Raw genomic sequence first — 17,061 nt, 5'->3', positions numbered from 1 at the left:
CCCTCCCCTCTTTCCTCCTTCCTCCGTAGGGTCTTGCCCTGTCACCCAGGCTGGAGTGCAGTGGCGCATCCATAGCTCACTGCAGCCTCAATATCTTGGACTCAAGCAATCCTCTCTCCTCAGCCTCCCAAGTAGCTGGGATTGCAGGTGTGAGCCACCATGCCCAGCCAAATGTTTAATTTTTTTTTTTTTTAATTGAAAAAGGGTCTCACTGTGTTACTGTCTTGAACTCCAGGCCTTCAGTGATCCTCCTGCCTTGGCCTCCCAAAATGCTAGGATTACAGGTGTGACCCACCCCACCTGGCCACATTTGCTGTTTTTAGATATAATGTGATATTAAAGTCCAGAAATATGTAATTGTTAATTTAAAAGATGAAGAGCTAGATGGGAAGTCAGTAGTTCTTCCATTTTCTGGCTTCATCTTCTGGTTTATTTTCATTTTTTCTTTGTGAGCTTGTCTGGAATCTCTGGCTCCCCTGTGATGGGTCTTATATTTCATCGTCACATGTCATATTGGGAAAGATGTTCTGAGATGGAGCGGGAACTGAGAACAGTTAGAAGCAGCCGGGGCTGGGTGCGCTGGCTCACGCCTGTCATCCCAGCACTTTGGGAGGCCGAGGCGGGTGGATTGCCTGAGCTCAGGAGTTCAAGACTAGCCTGGGCAACACAGCAAAACTCCACCTCTACAAGAAATACAAAAATTCGCCGGGTGTGGTGGTATACAGCTGTGTGTGGTCCCAGCTACTTGGGAGGCTGAGGTGGGAGGATCACTTGAACCCAGGAGGTGGAGGTTGCCATAAGCCAAGATGGCACCACTGCACTCCAGCCTGGGAGACCGGGCGAGACTCCATCTCAAACAAAAACCTGCTGGGTGCGGTGGCTCACACCTGTAATCCCAGCACTTTGGGAGGCCAAGGTGGGCAGATCACCTGAGGTCAGGAGTTCGAGACCAGCCTGGCCACCATGGTGAAACCCCGTCTCTACTAAAACCACAAAATTAGCTGGACGTGGTGTTGGGTGCTTGCAGTCCCATCTACTTGGGAGGCTGAGGCAGGAGAATCGCTTGAACCCCGAAGGCGGAGGTTGCAGTGAGTCGAGATCGAGCCACTGCACTCCAGCCTGCATAACAAGACCGAGACTCCATCTCAAAAAACAAAACAACACAAAACAAGACCACAAAACCGAAACAAAAGAAGCAGCTGGAAGAGTAGCAGCGGTCCTGTGACTGTCGTGGACTCTTCTCTAGTGCTGCTGCAGTACCCTCCCACCTGCCGCGGGCCAAACTGCATGTCCCTGACGCGCCTGCTGGGTGGAGCGGAGGGATGCCAGTTTCACATGAAGAGTTCTCATGACTGCTCAGCATTTTCTACCATTTTCAACCATCGAATGATCGATTCGTTTCTGTGTTGTCTTCTTCCAATATAGTTTATTACTTATTCATTCATTCCTCCTCTTTCTCCCTCTCTCATCCTCACTCCTTATCTCTTGCTCTCCCCTGGCTTGTGATCTGCTCCTGCCTTTGGCAGGAAAATGGCTGTGGCAAACTAGCCTGGGTTAAGGTATTTATGAGGCCCTTCTGTTATCATCATAACTGGTCATTCAAAAATGTTGGTTAAGGTAAGAAAATTTTAAAAAGATATACATTACATGTGCTTTAAATATGTTAAGTTTAAATGAACGATTTAAATGTTGGAATTACAGGTGTGAGCTGGAGTGCAGTGGTGCGATCTCAGCTTACTGCAAGCTCCGCCTCCCAGATTCAGGCCCTTCTCCTGCCTCAGCCTCTCGAGTAGCTGGGACTACAGGCGCCTGCCACCATGCCTGGCTAATTTTTTGTATTTTTAGTAGAGACGGAGTTTCACCGTGTTAGCCAGGATGGTCTCGATCTCCTGACCTCGTGATCCACCCGTCTTGGCCTCCCAAAGTGCTGGGATTACAGGCGTGAGCCACCGCGCCTGGCCCTCTGATAGTTTTTAATCACTGCTACTCTTCCAGCTGAATTTGGGATTCAGCAAGTCACTAAGTACATTAAGTTTGCCTTTAGTGAATTGGCTTTGGGCTAGTTGGCCGTTTTGTTATTGGTGAATTGACTTTCAAGAGAATTTGCTTATTGTGGGGTTAAGATGGAATGGGTAGGCAGCTGTGCCAGGCAGAGGGTGTGCTGTAAATTAAAGCACAAGCCAGAAAATCAGCCAGGTATACCAGGAGCGTTGCAGATAGCTCTGCCTTGCTGGATAATGGGATTTGGGCAGGAAATCCACACATGAGGCCAGATTTCTCTGCAGAGACTAAATTACAAAGGGCCTGTGGGTTGTAATGAGAAGATGGGGATGTACTGTGAAAGCGACAGTAGCCGTCGAAGGGCTCTTTCAGTGTACGATTGGCTTCAGCTAGGTTCTATTTCCTGTGCATTGAACCATGAGTGCACTTTATTTTTACCTCTTTTGTGGCATGAATTGAATATTGCGTTTTGTCATAGTGTTTCATGGTATAAACTCTTTAACAAATAAGGTTATCTTTTACCTTTTTATCCTTTTTAGTGCCTAGGAGTGCTTCATGCCTTTATTCAATAGTTAATAAAGCCTGAGGTGCCCCGTGTGACATGGTGCTTCTTTCCACCTGGCTAATGTGTCTTTGGAAGTGCTTGCAGGAGAGTAGATTGTGTGTGTAGCGTGAAAATCTTGAACATCTGAATCTTTGAAGTCACAAGTGAGGGATGTAGCATGTTTCACACTCTGCTTTATCTTCCTGGCTTTTCAGGAGGAGACTTGGATAGGCTAAAATATGCATCTATTCAAAAAAACTGTTTGCGGGAAGCGCTGTGCTTTTCTTTTCTATTCTTGCTTTTCTTTTCTTTTCTTTTTTTTTTGAGACAGTCTCACTTTGTCGCCCAGGCTGGAGTGCAGTGGCGCGATCCGGGCTCACTGCAACCTCTGCTTCCCTGGTTCATGCAATTTTCCCACCTCAGCCTCCCAAGTAGCTGGGACTACAGGCACGCACCACCCTGCCCAGCTAATTTTTTGTATTTTTAGTAGAGACAGGGTTTTCACTATGTTGCCCAGGCTGGTTTCAAACTCCTGGGCTCAGGCAGTCCACACGCCCCAGCCTCCCAAAGTGTTAGGATTAGAGGCGTGAGCCATCGCTCCTGGCCTGTGCTTTTCAAAAGATTCTCGTCTTTGTTTCGAGGGAGAGCTGTGCAACTATCAGACTGATTGCATTTCATTTGCAGCAAGTGCTGAAAGAGCATTTGAAAAGGTGAGCCCCAGGTCCTGGGAAACAGATCCCATCTGTGCAGATGTTGGCTGCCTTCACCCACTGCCCAGCTCGCAAGCAGCCGGCTTGCTAAAGGGGTCTAACTGGATAAGCGCCATTTCTGCTGCTCCCCCACCCTTCTTCAGCATAGCATATTGCGCCTAAACATAGGGGTATCTCAGATCTTCACGGCTCAGGAGAAAAAAGAGCAAGCTAGGCTCCTTTTGGGGCTATGATGCAGTACATACAATTCTAGATCAAGGCATTTTCTGGACATATTTTCATTTGGTAAACAGCCTGAGGTTATATCATGTTTCAAGGGGTAGCAGGGAGCAACTTAATTCGTTGGTAGTTTAGGACCAGAGCTTATGTAAACGTGATACTTTTTTATGCCAGCAGATTATAGCGAAGTTTCCTTTTATTGTGGTAAAATACCCATAACATAACATTTACCATTTTAACCATTTTAAGTGTACAGTTCAATACACTTAAAATGACAGTTAAGTATCATGAAGTATGTTCATAGTATTGTGGAGCCATCACCACCATCCAGCTCCCTACTTTATCTCAAATGGAAACTCTGTCCTCATTAAACACTAACTTCCCATTCTCCCCTCACCCCCTACCTCCTGCCCCTGGCATCCACCGTCTCTAGGAAACGGTGAAGTTTTTTGTTTGTTTTTTTGAGATAGGGTCTCATTCTGTTGCTCAGACTGGAGTGCAGTGGCATGATCACAGCTCACTGCAGCCTTGACTCCCAGGCTCAAGCGATCCTCTTACCTCAGCCTCCCTAGTAGCTGGGACTACAGAGGTACACCATCACACCTGGCTAATTTTTGTATTTTTTTTGGTGGAGACAGGGTTTTGCCATGTTTCCCAGGCTAGTCTTGAACTCCTGGGCTTAAGTGATCCTCCCACCTCACCCTCCTGAGTAGCGGGGACTACAGATGTGAGCCACCACACTCGACCTGAAACAGGGAAGTTTTGATATCAGGCGTTACCATCTTCCCATCGATGCATTTCGCCCTTTCTCAGGTACTTTCACAGCAACCTTGTTATCTCTGTTTGACAGATGACATTATGAGGCTCTTTGAGATTATGTGACAAAGTTGGCTTTTTTACCAGTTGCAGAGTTGGGGCTAAAGCCCATAATTTAAAACAAGAAAATCATTCGTTTTTCCGTGGCGTAAGATGTGACCCTTTGGTGGATCTGAGCCATCTTGTTTGCCTTTTCCACCCGTCTTTCAGGAACCTCGGAGTTTTGGCTCCTGTATAATCCCAGTGGCATCTTTGTTTTCAATTCACTTTATGGCTGGATTCCACTCTATCCTGTTTCCGCCCCTGGTGGGCCGCCTCGCCTTCCATCTGGATGCCTGCCTGCTGGTGGAAAAGGGAGCGGAGATGACATGGCCCCACAGGGCTTTCATTCTTTGTCATGCATAAGTAAAAGGAGAGAAACTTGAAGAAAATATGTGAGACAATCTTCCCAGTGTTTACTCAAGCGCTGTGTGGAATGCAGACTTAACAGTGATCACAATGGATTGGGGTGTAATTTGGATAAAGACTTGCATTTTGCCAAGAAGAGTGTGTACTCAGAATTCTTAGTGTTAGGATTGAAACCATTTTTGCAGCTTAAACTATAAAATTTTATTATCCTCAGTTTCCCTCAGCGGCATGGATTCCTTCCTGCAGACGAGCAGCGGCACAGGAAGTTTAGATTATGGCACGCATGCCGTAGGGTGCTGCTAAAATACTCACGTCGGTGAGAAAAGGGTTTCGTCAATATGTAATAGAATTGGAACTTGAGCCCTGATTTTCTTGTTTCAGATTGGCTGTTACTCTTAACAGATTTTAATCCCTTTTAGCAGAAAAACAATCTGGAGGTGTCACTGTATATTTAAAATTAAAGTCAGAAAGGGATTTCAAATGCTAGGTGTATATATTTCTCAGCTAAGATCAGCTCTTGTCATTTATTGGTGTTTTCCTGGAAAGGACTAAGCAACAGATCAGGGCAGGGATAGGGAAGAAGGTGGGGAGCAGCAGACAGAGGGCGGAGTGCCTGCCATGCGGCGGGTGAGGCGAGCGAGGCAAGCGGCAGCGGAAGGCGTGAAGGTGCTGGGTCTGCCTTGGGCGCGGGGAGGGGAGTCTTCCTAAGAAATGACGCCTCTGCTTGTGTTGTGTGATATGGGAGCAAAAGGTCTGGACCTGTGCAGTCTTGGTTGTTCGGGTCGTTGGTTCCTTCCTTACGTCTTGTCGGCTCGGCCCCCGCGGGGTAGGTGCTGAGGCTGCAGGAACGCCGCGCTGTTGTGCCGCAGCTTCCAGGTCAGCAGACTGACTTCTGTGGATGAGCATGTCCAGCCCCGGGCAGGGTCTTTAATCTCTTGAGCCTCGGTGTCCTCATCTGTGAAATCACAGTTGAGATGCTGACATCTGAGTGTTATTTTCTGAACGAGAGAAAATACGTATCAAGCATCCCAGGACAGTGGCTGACACCTTGTAGGCGAGTGGTCAGTACAGGTTGAGCATCCTGAATCTGGAAATTTGAAATGGTCCAATGAACATGTCCTTTGAGCATCATGTCAGTGCTAAAAAAAAGTTTTGGATTTCGGAGCATTCTGGATTTTGGATTTTTGGATTTGGGATGCTTAAGCAGTAAGTACATAATGCAAATATTCCAAAATCCCCCCTTCCCCCCCAAAAAAATCAAAATCAGAAGCATTTCTGGGCCCAAGCATTTTGGAAAGGAGATCCTCAACCTGTAGTAATAACAGTAATAATTATTACTATATTTATAACATATCATTTTACAAACAATTATTTATTTATTTGAGATAGCATCTCACTCTGTCACCCAGGCTGGAGTGCAATGGCATGATCATGGCTCACTACAGCCTCAACCTCCCGGGTTCGAACAATCCTCCCACCTCAGCCTCCCTAGCAGCTGGGACTATAGGTGTGCACCATCATGCCTGGCTAATTTTTGTATTTTTTTGGTAAAGATGGGATTTTTGCCATGTTGCCCAGGCTGGTCTTGAACTCCTGGCTTCAAGCAATCCTCCTACCATGGCTATTATTATTATTATTGGAAAGATAATTCTCTGTGAATTCTCTTTTTGTTTAAAGAATTTGCTTTTCCTTAAAGTAGCAAAGACAGATATCAATGGGCTTTCCTTTCTAAAAGACGGGAATTAAAGTTACGGCCAGTACTATAAGCCCGCAAGCCTAGGTTATGTTACCGTGCTGGTGTGTAAGTACTAGTTTTCTCTAATGCCAGATGGAGACCTTGCAGCAGAAATTTACAATACCTGAAGGTAGATAAGATTTTCTGAACTAACAGGTTCGGGAGCATTTACTTAAGTATTAATTTGAGGGAGAAATATTTTAGTGAATTTGAGAGTTACCTAGTCACTGGCACAGTGCAGGTTCTTTTTTATTTCTAGGGCACAGCAAGGGTGAAGATCAGTCGTTCTCTTAAGGAAGGTAGTTTCTCCTACTTCTTTTTAAGTGTCAAAAGATGCTATGGTAGTTAGAATTTGGACCCTTGTTTTCTTTTTTTTCGAGATGCAGTCTTGCTCTGTTACCCAGGCTGGGGTGCAGCGCAGCAGTGTTGACTCACTGCAACATCCACCTCCCAGGTTCAAGCAGTTCTCCTGCCTCAGCCTCCTGAGTAGCTGGGATTACAGGAGCCCTGCCACCACGCCCAGCTAATTTTTGTATTCTTAGTAGAGACAGGATTTCATCATGTTGGCCAGGCTGGTCTCAAACTCTTGACCTCGTGATCTGCCCACCTAGGTCTCCCAAAGTGCTGGGATTACAGGCGTGAGCCACCGCGCCTGGCCCAAGGATCCTTGTTGCCGTAGCTTGTGTTTTGTGAGTGGCAGCCCAGGAAACAGTGGGGCCAGATGCAAGCCGTGTTAGGGGCATGTGCACGGACTGGATCTCTCCTGATAGTGGGGGAGAGTTGAGTGACTCCACAGTGGTGTGTGGGGCTGCCACTCAGTTGTACATTTGAGGGACTTGCTCTGCCCAGAGATTCGCATGTCCTTTATCCTTTGGGAAGACACAGGGTAGGCTGCCAATGGAATTTTGGAAGAGGTAAAGTTGGCTTTGTTGTCTGTGGACCTGTAACTTTATAAGAATGCTGGAATTGGACTCTCAGAGCTGGGGTGGGCCCTGGAGGTTGTTCTGACACGATGCCCTTGTTCTAGGTGAGGGAATGGGGACGTGGAGTCTTGGCAAGGTTGCAGAGGTGCAGGAACAAGCTGGCCTTGGATGTGAGTGGCTGTGCACCTGCGTCTTCCTCCCTTCGCCCGACTCTCTTACTTCCTGCCTGGCTTCTGCTTCCCCATGGCCCCTGTGGGAAACCTGCCTTCCCTGCTGTGTACTTTTTAGAATTCCGTTACTTGTGCTTTCAGTGAGTTCTTATATATTGGAAAGGATTGGAAAGACTTGATCCTCTGAAAGCAGTGGCGGTAAGTGACAGTTTGCTCATCTTTTCGCCCCTTCTCCTGTTTGACTTTAACAAGCCAGAAGTGTCTGAAACCCCTGTGGTCGATTTCAACGATAAGTGGTATTGAGAGTGGAGCGACTCTCTAGCAGTATTATTTTCTGAGGGGGTATTATTTCAAAATGAAAGTGGTTTTATTTTTTGAAATGATTTTTAAAATGTCATCCTATGCAGAAAAGGCAAGCGTCCCAGATTGCATATAGAAAGAGGAACCACTAGGAGCACTCTTGGTGAAGGACCTTCTGCCTTTGTGTGTATGTAAGCGCAGACACTCACCTCATACGTAGAGGGGTCATAGTTCACCTGTGTTCTTTCATTCAGCAGTATCTCTTAGAGGTTAGTAAAGTCAATGGCCATACACATGCACTGGCCTTTTAAATGTCTATCTGGATGTAGCAGTACATCTGAGCATTCTTCTCTTGAACATTTAGATTGTTTTAGATTTTACTAAACAAACTTTTTTTTTTTAAGGGCTTTTTTTTTAATGTGATGTTTCTTTTTTTTTTAATACTTTAAGTTCTAGGGTACATGTGCACAACGTGCAGGTTTGTTACGTATGTATACTTGTGCCATGTTGGTGTGCTGCACCCATCAACTCGTCAGCACCCATCAACTCGTCATTTACATAGGGTATAACTCCCAATGCCATCCCTCCCCCCTCCCCCCTCCCCATAATAGGCCCCGGTATGTGATGTTCCCCTTCCCAAGTCCAAGTGAGCTCATTGTTCAATTCCCACCTATGAGTGAGAACATGCGGTGTTTGGTTTTCTGTTCTTGTGATATTTTGCTGAGAATGATGGTTTCCAGCTGCATCCATGTCCCTACAAAGGACACGAACTCATCCTTTTTTATGGCTGCATAGTATTCTATGGTGTATATGTGCCACATTTTCTTAATCCAGTCTGTCACTGATGGACATTTGGGTTGATTCCAAGTCTTTGCTATTGTGAATAGTGCCGCAATAAACATACGTGTGCATGTGTCTTTATAGCAGCATGATTTATAATCCTTTGGGTATATACCCAGTAATGGGATGGCTGGGTCATATGGTATGTCTAGTTCTAGATCCTTGAGGAATTGCCATGCTGTTTTCCATAATGGTTGAACTAGTTTACAATCCCACCAACGGTGTAAAAGTGTTCCTTTTTCTCCACATCCTCTCCAGCACCTGTTGTTTCCTGACTTTTTAATGATTGCCATTCTAACTGGTGTGAGACGGTATCTCATTGTAGTTTTGATTTGCATTTCTCTGATGGCCAGTGATGACGAGCATTTTTTCATGTATCTGTTGGCCAACAAACTTTTATTGAACATCCTTATGTGTTTTTTTTCTCATGTGACCAATTGACCCTTCTGACATATGTTTCTAGAAGTGGAATTATTGGATCTAAGGGCATAGTCAAAAGGTTGTGCCAAGTACATGACCACCAATAGGGTTTGAAAGCGTCTACTCAGAACCCCATCGATTCAGAGAGTAAGTTCCTTGGGGCACTGAGGAAAGGAGTCTGACCTGTACTAGTTCACAAACGTTTGTTTGATTCAGCTATTTGTCGTGCTTTTCCAGGACGTGAGTAGTTTGATTGTTTGACCATGCTAAAAGGAGGTTGGAATACGCGGCGTCTCAGGAGTAAAAGATACTCAGTGAATCAAGCAGCTCTTTTCCAAAAGCAGCCAGCAGAGATTTTAACTTGGATATGGACTCCTGTACAGACCTTGCCTGGTGCTGGGCCCCATGTGTCAGGTTCTGTTGCCTCTGTAGGAAGATATGAAGGACCTGGAGATGGTCCAGCCTAATGCCACACTATGATGACAGTTTGGGAAGCCAGCCTTCTGATAGGAGTGCAAAGGAATTGGAGTTATTTAGCCTCGGGAACAAGGACTGGGGGCGGGAGGGAGGTAACTGTCTGTAAGTCCCTGAAGAAATGTTGTGCAGATGGTCTGGAGTGAGTTCTCTTCTTCATCTGGTGAGAGGAAGGAGTGGGTTGAGTCTGCAGTGGGTGATTAGTCATTCACAAAGGACTTCTTGGCTTCAGAGATGACTTACATGGAAAGCGATGGAGTTGCACTTTCTGGAGAGTTTACATTAAAAAAACACAACAGCCCCATACTTTCAATAGAACCTTGTTCTACTTGGAACTGTAACTGAGTAGATTTTAATTTGGGGCCTCTGCTCTGTTCCATTCCTTGTGACATACCTCTTCCCAGCTTGTTTACAGAATCTCGGTAGTGGGAAATGGTTGCATGCTGTTCATACGAAAAAGGGGGGAGAGAGAGAATATGAATATTAAAAAGGTCTCTAACAGACAGACCTGGTGTTTGAAAACTCCAGCTGGCAGTTACTAGTGTCTGAGCAGATTTAGATTCTGAGCCTCAACTTCTGTATCTGTAAAATATAGTGTAATAGAATGCGTTGCCTGAAGGATTCCTGCATGGATAGATTGACGCTCCTGTAGCCAGTGCAGAAGTGTCTAGCACAGTGCTGGGCAGATCGCAGATGCTGGGCGAATGCTGGCTTTCCTGCCATTCAGCCGCCTCTGTTGGCAGAAGAACCAGTGAGAGACACACCAACAAGTCCTGTAGATGGTCTTAGGAAGGAGAGGCTGGGGTGGTTCAGAGCCATCAGGAACATTTAAGAAAAGAGGGGACCCGAGCAGAGTCCTAAAGGCCAGGTGGGATGTAGGTTGTCCCGAGGCATGGAGTGAACCCCCAGCTTGTCCATATTCTAAGGCTGTGGCTTCACAACCAGAGAGTGTTTCAGTCTCTGAGTTTGTTAAAAAATTATGATGGGCCAGGCACGGTGGCTCACGCCTGTAATCCCAGTACTTTGAGAGGCTGAGGCAGACGGATCACGAGGTCAGGAGTTCAAGACCATCCTGGCTAACACTGTGAAACCCCATCTCTACTAAAAATACAAAACTTAGCCGAGCGTGGTGGCGGGCGCCTGTAGTCCCAGCTACTCGGGAGGCTGAGGCAGGAGAATGGCGTGAACCCGGGAGGTGGAGCTTGCAGTGAGCAGAGATCGCGCCACTGCACTCCAGCCTGGGTGACACAGCGAGACTCCAACTCAAAAAAAAAAAGAAAAAAAAGTGACATGATTGGTTTTAATAAGGGGTAGATTCCATCTCTGGAGAATAACTTCTACTTTGTTTTAGAGAGTGGCTCCCAGCTGATTTTTTTTTTTTTTTTTTTGAAGTTTTCCTAGCACACAGTAGGGATATAGTGAGAATGTGGGCAGGCCTCACTCATGCACTCAGCCAGTGTGGCTCATCAGCTCACTCTGTAATGAGTGCTGGGTGCACCTGAGCATCTGTGTCCCAGGAGCCCACCGCCTGTGGCAGGGCCATGGAGTCCCAGAGTCTGCGTCTGAGGCCTGCGAGGGTTGGTGTATGTGGGGATAAAGGAGAACGCAGACGCTGTCTCAGACCCCTGGGGCAGCAGCATCTGAACAGGCCCAGTCCTACGTGGGGGAAGGGGAATTCCGTGTCGTGGATACTCCAGTGAGACTGTTGCACACGCTGAACCCGGAGATTTGGTGTGGACCGGACGGCATGTGGCCGGGGCTGGGGCATGAATGCACGCAGGAAAGTAAGAGAGACACATCAGGACCAGCCTTCCAAACCCCTTTGTAGGATGAGGTTCTCTTTTTCCGAAGACTTTACAAAGGAAAGAGGAAAAGACTGGCCACATTCATTAATTGGAAATCCAGAATTTCCTTCTAACTGTCACGCTAATTTCTGTGTCGCTTTTCCTTTCTTCCTCAGCCTCCTGACAGTGGGCCTCCGCCATTGCCAACGTCCTCCCTCCCAGAAGGTTACTATGAGGAAGCTGTGCCGCTGAGCCCCGGAAAAGCTCCGGAATACATCACATCAAGTGAGTGGCCAGTCCCGCCCAGCATGCTGCCTTTGTGATTGGCAGGACTGTTGCAGAGCCTGTCCCCTTTCTGGGTAGGAAGGGGAACTGGGCATTATAAACCACCACGGGCCAAGTGCTTTTTGAACCCAGAGATTGTCAGTACAGGAAAGGTTTTGAGAAGGACACCGAGACTAAGGAAGGACACTCACGTACAAGCCTCTATTCCAATTGCTGTCTTCCTTGTGACTCAAAGGTAGTGAACGCTTATTGCTGTGGCAACAGGCATCATCTTTGCAGAAGAGAAATGGCAATTTGTGGTGTATTTTTTGGTGTGTGCTACAGCCCCCACTTCCTTAGTCTTTGACCTTCTTGAGCTGCACCCATCCTGCCACGATCAGAGCAGTTTCCACCAGGCTGGCTGTCGCGCTGGAAATAATTGGGCACAACACAAACAGGCATCGTGGTCATAGACTTTTGGTTTTTTCTTTTTTTGGGGTACAGGTTCTATTAGATGATTTTTGCCTAAGCCCTGGTTCTCCTGGCCCCAGTTAGTGGCCTGTTGGTGGCACTCAGAAGTACCTGTTTGTTAGTACCCAGCTTCCAGTTCAGATGAAGCGTGACGTGCTGATGTTGAATCTCCGGAATTCATTTTTGAATTGGTGGCTCCATGTCTCCTTTCAGTATCTGTCAGGCAGGGAGCTACCATCTCATAAGAAAGTTGAATACCTGAATGTATGTCAACTTACGGAATCCAGCTTGCGTTTTAAAAATGAAAGGTAGGTAAGTGGAAAGTGACAGAGTGGTTGCTGATTGTACTCAGGAGGCCTTATCTGTCTCCTAAGGGAAATACTCTCCTTTTCCCCAACGTTGTTATACTGTTACCCGCCACATAGAGACTTTGCATTTCAGATCTTTCTCTCCTCGGCAGTCTACGAGCGCAGCTATTCCACCAAAGCAGGATCTGTCTTGATGACTGGAAGGAGGTTGTTACAGGAGGTTCCCCTGTTGGCATGCTTCTCTGAGTGCGGAGAAGGGCTGTGGAGAAGCCAGGCCAGCTGGACTGCATGCCCCTGAGGGCGCCGGCTGCTCCTCCTCGCCTGTCTCATCAGCTTCTAGAGCAGTCGAGGCATAGACTGGGCCGAGTGTCAATACACAGTTGTTGTGCTCTGGATGAGAAAAGGGGTAGTTCTGATAAGGTGGTCATGGATTTTTCGGTTTTGAGAATAATTTATCAACTCTTTAAGAAGACAGTAGATTAATGAGAAAACAAATTAAATGTCTTGATACAACTCAGAACTTCACTGGGTTCCTTTCTTTGTAATGGCAGTGAGTAAAGACAAGTATGTTTTCTTCTTGAGGGTATTTTCTAGCATTTGGAACGTATGTCTCTGGCCTTCCCCCTGCAGGGTACTTTCAAGGCTGGAAACGGGGATTGTTTGATTTTGGGGGCTGTTGGTCATTTTCATTCGGAGGAGCTGCACGTAGCTGGCGGATCACGGCCCCTTCAGGGGTGCTGTTCCTCAGCCGCTGAGTCCGGAAGAAGAGGGGACTGGGGAACTCAGGCCTGGGGAATGAGGAGACAGCAGTGATGACACACAGTGGCTTCTCCAATCACACGTCTGCCGTGGGATGCTCAGTTGATGGCCCTAGGACACAGCCGCCCCTCCCTTGCAGAGCAACAGCCGGCGGTTGACTTGTCTGCTCAGTTCAGGATCGTACGGCCCTCAGTTAGATACGAACTTTGAGATGGTTTTGTCGAACCTATGTGGGTTGTGGTCTCATCGGAGAAGCCAATCCGTTTCAAATGTCACGGAGGGAGGAGTTTATTGAAGGAATGAGGCCGTGTGCAGCTGTGAGAACTTCTTCCTTGGAAGAAGCACAGGCAGTTTCTGCTGTGTCTGGTCAGGCTGGCAGCTGGGAAGAAAGCTGGATGAGGATTGGGGAAGAGGAGGGACAGACAGACGGGAGCCTGCGTCTCTCCTGATGGCACGGGTGACCGGCAACAGCCCACGTGAGCTGCAGCAGTCCCCGTCCCCGCGCCAACCTGCAGTCTGGGGCCACTGCTTCCCTCTGCCCTCCACATCATTCCCAGATTTCTCTCAGGGCCACCCTAGCCCAGAATCATCTAAGAAAGGGAATTTTGGGAAGTGTGATTCCAGCCTTGCTAGGTTGATACAGTAGCAAACCACCACAGTTTATCTTTGGTCAACTTGGTACCCATGCATACCTCTTTTAGCCACATTGAATTTCCAAGTAGAGACGAGCAGCGCATGCTTGGGCCTAACATAATTCACCATCACCCAGGTGACAGAAAATCGCCAACTCCCCACAGAGCAGACAGAGCCCCTTTGTCCAACATTTGGATGACATCCATTCTCTTCTAGAGCCTGTAAACCAGATTCCAAGATATTAATACAAGGTTGACTCCTGTTAGCGCTTCTTATGTGAGATGGTAGGGGCCTGGGAGAGGGAGGAGGAAGAATTCTTTTCTGTGTACACAGTTATATTCTTATCAAAACAAGGAAGAAAAGCCTAGAACAGGTTCAGTCTCCACACCTGGTCAGTGTTCATGGCTAGAATCGACCACTTCCTTCTACTGTCCCTTTCGTATTCCCGCTGCCCTCAGCAAACCTCTTGGTTGGTCATGGTTTTTTTCTTGGTGGGTGATCCGACTTCCTTTCCTGAAAGGTCTGGACCTTCAGTAGCACTTCTGTATTGGATGGCCATGACTTTTCATTAACTTTAATCAGAGGGTGTGAGAACACAGAGGGGGCACTCAGGGGGTCTTCCAGGTCCCCTGCATGTTCTTCCTTACTCCCACTGTGGGGTAATCCCACTGTGGGGTAACGGCCTCCTCACGGTTGGGGTCCGTCACCTCAGCCACTGCCGGAGCCGCTTCTTTGCCTGTTACTGACATGAGGAGCCCAGTGTGGCCAGGTGGCAGCTTCTGCTTCCAGTTTAATGAAACCATTGCCCTGTCTTGCCCTTAGACCCGTGCAGTCCAGCATTTTAGGGAAGGAAAGCAAACATTTCGTTAGTGGGTCACTGGGGGTGATAGGGAGAGGAGGCTCCTCGCGTGTCACCCCTCGATTCTTGGGCTGTGAATCTGGGCTGTGGGAGAAACAGTACCACCAAGTCAAAACCTATAGTGCCAGAAGATACTCTGAAGTCTGTTGCCCCCAAGCCCACAAGCTGTCACCAGTTGGTTGGCACTCTAACTGGATATTAAAAACATATGTATTTTGACCTATTGGGCAAGCGACTTCAGGGTGCTGGAGACTGTGGCAAGGTCAGTGAATTTCCTGAGCACAGAGCCATTGGCGTGTACTTCATTTGCTGTAAATGAGTTCCCTGGTCAGAAGCAATGGTGTGGGGATCCCATCGTGGAGAACGGGACATTCCCTAAGGCCCTGTGGACCCAGAAGGCAAATTTATTTTAATGATCTCTTCGTGATGGAAGTGGACCAGTGATAACAACCTGCCATGAGGTGCCAGCTGATATCCCAGGGATGGTGTCAGGGCGTAGGGGTGGGGTGGGGAGGTTGATGTTGGCGTCTGCTGTTGGCAGGTAGGGTACTCGGAAGTACCTGGAGTCGGATTAATTTCCAGGAGTGAAGTCCGTGTTGCTGAGTTCATGTATAACGTCTATTCCTGCCACCATGTCCACATGTACATGAGCCCATTTGGACAAGAAGTCTGGGGAATGAGGCTGACTGATGTAGAAACAGTGGGTGGTGGTATTTACCTGAGTATGGGGAATGAGGCTGACTGATGTAGATACAGTGGGTGATGGTATTCACCTGAGTATGGGGAATGAGGCTGACTGATGTAGGTACAGTGGGTGGTGGTAGAGTATGGGGAATGAGGCTGACTGATGTAGAAACAGTGGGTGATGGTATTTACCCGAGTATGGAGAATGAGGCTGACTGATGTAGATACAGTGGGTGGTGGTATTTACCCGAGTATGGGGAATGAGGCTGACTGATGTAGGTACAGTGGGTGGTGGTATTTACCCGAGTATGGAGAATGAGGCTGACTGATGTAGATACAGTGGGTGGTGGTATTTACCCGAGTATCAAGATCCTCTTCTGCTGAGGTCTGTTTACATCATGTGTCCATTTGTGAAGGTCTGTTGACAGCATCTTCTGCATACCAGTTGTTTGTTACCTGTTTTTTAATCATGTTTCTCTCCATTGTCAGTCATCCAACTAAACCATTAGGCAGCGTTCGTGAATGGTTGTTGAGGGAGGAGGCAGCGCACAGGGCTAAGGGCTCCTTGCTCGCTCACGTCTTCTGGCGTGGATGGAGCCTGCTCTCACACACCCGCTTTGATTTGAGGATGGAGTGCCCCTTCATGGGTCAGAGGGCCTGTGGGCCATGCAGGGCGGCTTAGGTTTCCTCTTCTCTTGGTGCCCCATGGTGAAGCCTGACGTCTCTGCCAGGGCTTCGCTAGCCGAAAGTAGTTCCTCAGAAGTAAGGTGGTTCTCTGTAAAGGATGGTGTAGCCGTGCTCCAGACTCCCAGAGGTCCACACTCACCTCCGCTGGGTGAGCCTGCCAGAGTGTCCATTACCAGCCTGCGGAGCGGTTAGGGTTTCGTCAGAAAAGCAGAACCATTACGATGTGGATAGAAGACTTATTCTAGATTAGCCTTGCACACTTGCGGAAGCTGTTGAAGTCTGTGGGTGACTGTGGCCTGAGCACCTGGTAGGACCCACCCTCTGGAAGGAAAGCTGGCCGTGAAGCGCAGGAGGTCAAGGGTAAATGGAAACCCATGAGGTCAAACTGCAACTCATCTATGAGTTCCCCCAGACTCAGTGACACGAGTGACCCACACAAGATGCAGGTACCCTTGGCTCTGGAGTTGTCCAAAACACTGAAGCAGGAGAGCCTGCAGCAAGCAGCTGGGGGACCTGAGCCCATGGCTGCCCCACACCAGCAGGGTGTGCAGCGTACCAGAGCTTCCGCAGGGCCTGGCACCCTGTGCTGGCCTCAGAGATGGGCCTACTTGTTTCCTTCTTTCCTACTGGGTCCCTCACAGCTTCTCTTGAGGCCAACCCTACCCCAGACCATACAGAGCAATGGAAGTGGCATTCCAGTTAGCTACGTTGACATAGCATAAACTCACTACAACACTCGTTGGGTGTTTTGGTTTCAGACATAGATTTCAGTTTTATTTTCAGCTTTCTGATTCCTCTGTTTTGCCCTCTTCCCTCTCCCTCCTCCAGGGGGATTGGTTGAAATGGCATTTCTGATGTTATGGGGTGTGTGTGTGTGTGTGTGTGTGTGTGTGTGTGTGTGTGTGTATGAAATACATTATGTAATGCCGCTGGTTTTTGATAATGAGCACCCACTTCCTCAGGCCCCGATGTTGGATGGGCATGTGCACAAGTACGTTACACCTGCTTCTGGAGTTTCAGGTTCACAGGGAGGTATCCTGTGTCCTTCATTT

General features: G+C 47.8%; 1 protein-coding gene across 2 annotated transcripts in view; it reads left to right on the top strand.

Moving 5' to 3' along the window:
• Positions 1-17,061, top strand: part of AFAP1 (actin filament associated protein 1) — a 137,083-nt gene that overhangs the window by 6,691 nt on the left and 113,331 nt on the right. For both annotated transcript variants that reach the window (XM_012002172.1, XM_012002171.1), the window contains one exon: positions 11,521-11,629. In XM_012002172.1, the coding sequence (XP_011857562.1) occupies positions 11,521-11,629 (109 nt within the window). The remainder of the gene's footprint in view (positions 1-11,520; positions 11,630-17,061) is intronic.

The sequence above is a fragment of the Mandrillus leucophaeus genome, unplaced genomic scaffold (assembly GCF_000951045.1).
Source record: "Mandrillus leucophaeus isolate KB7577 unplaced genomic scaffold, Mleu.le_1.0 Scaffold68, whole genome shotgun sequence".
Taxonomy (NCBI): domain Eukaryota; kingdom Metazoa; phylum Chordata; class Mammalia; order Primates; family Cercopithecidae; genus Mandrillus; species Mandrillus leucophaeus.
Note: the sequence above shows the minus strand (reverse complement) of the source record. Positions and strands in the feature narration are given on the sequence as shown.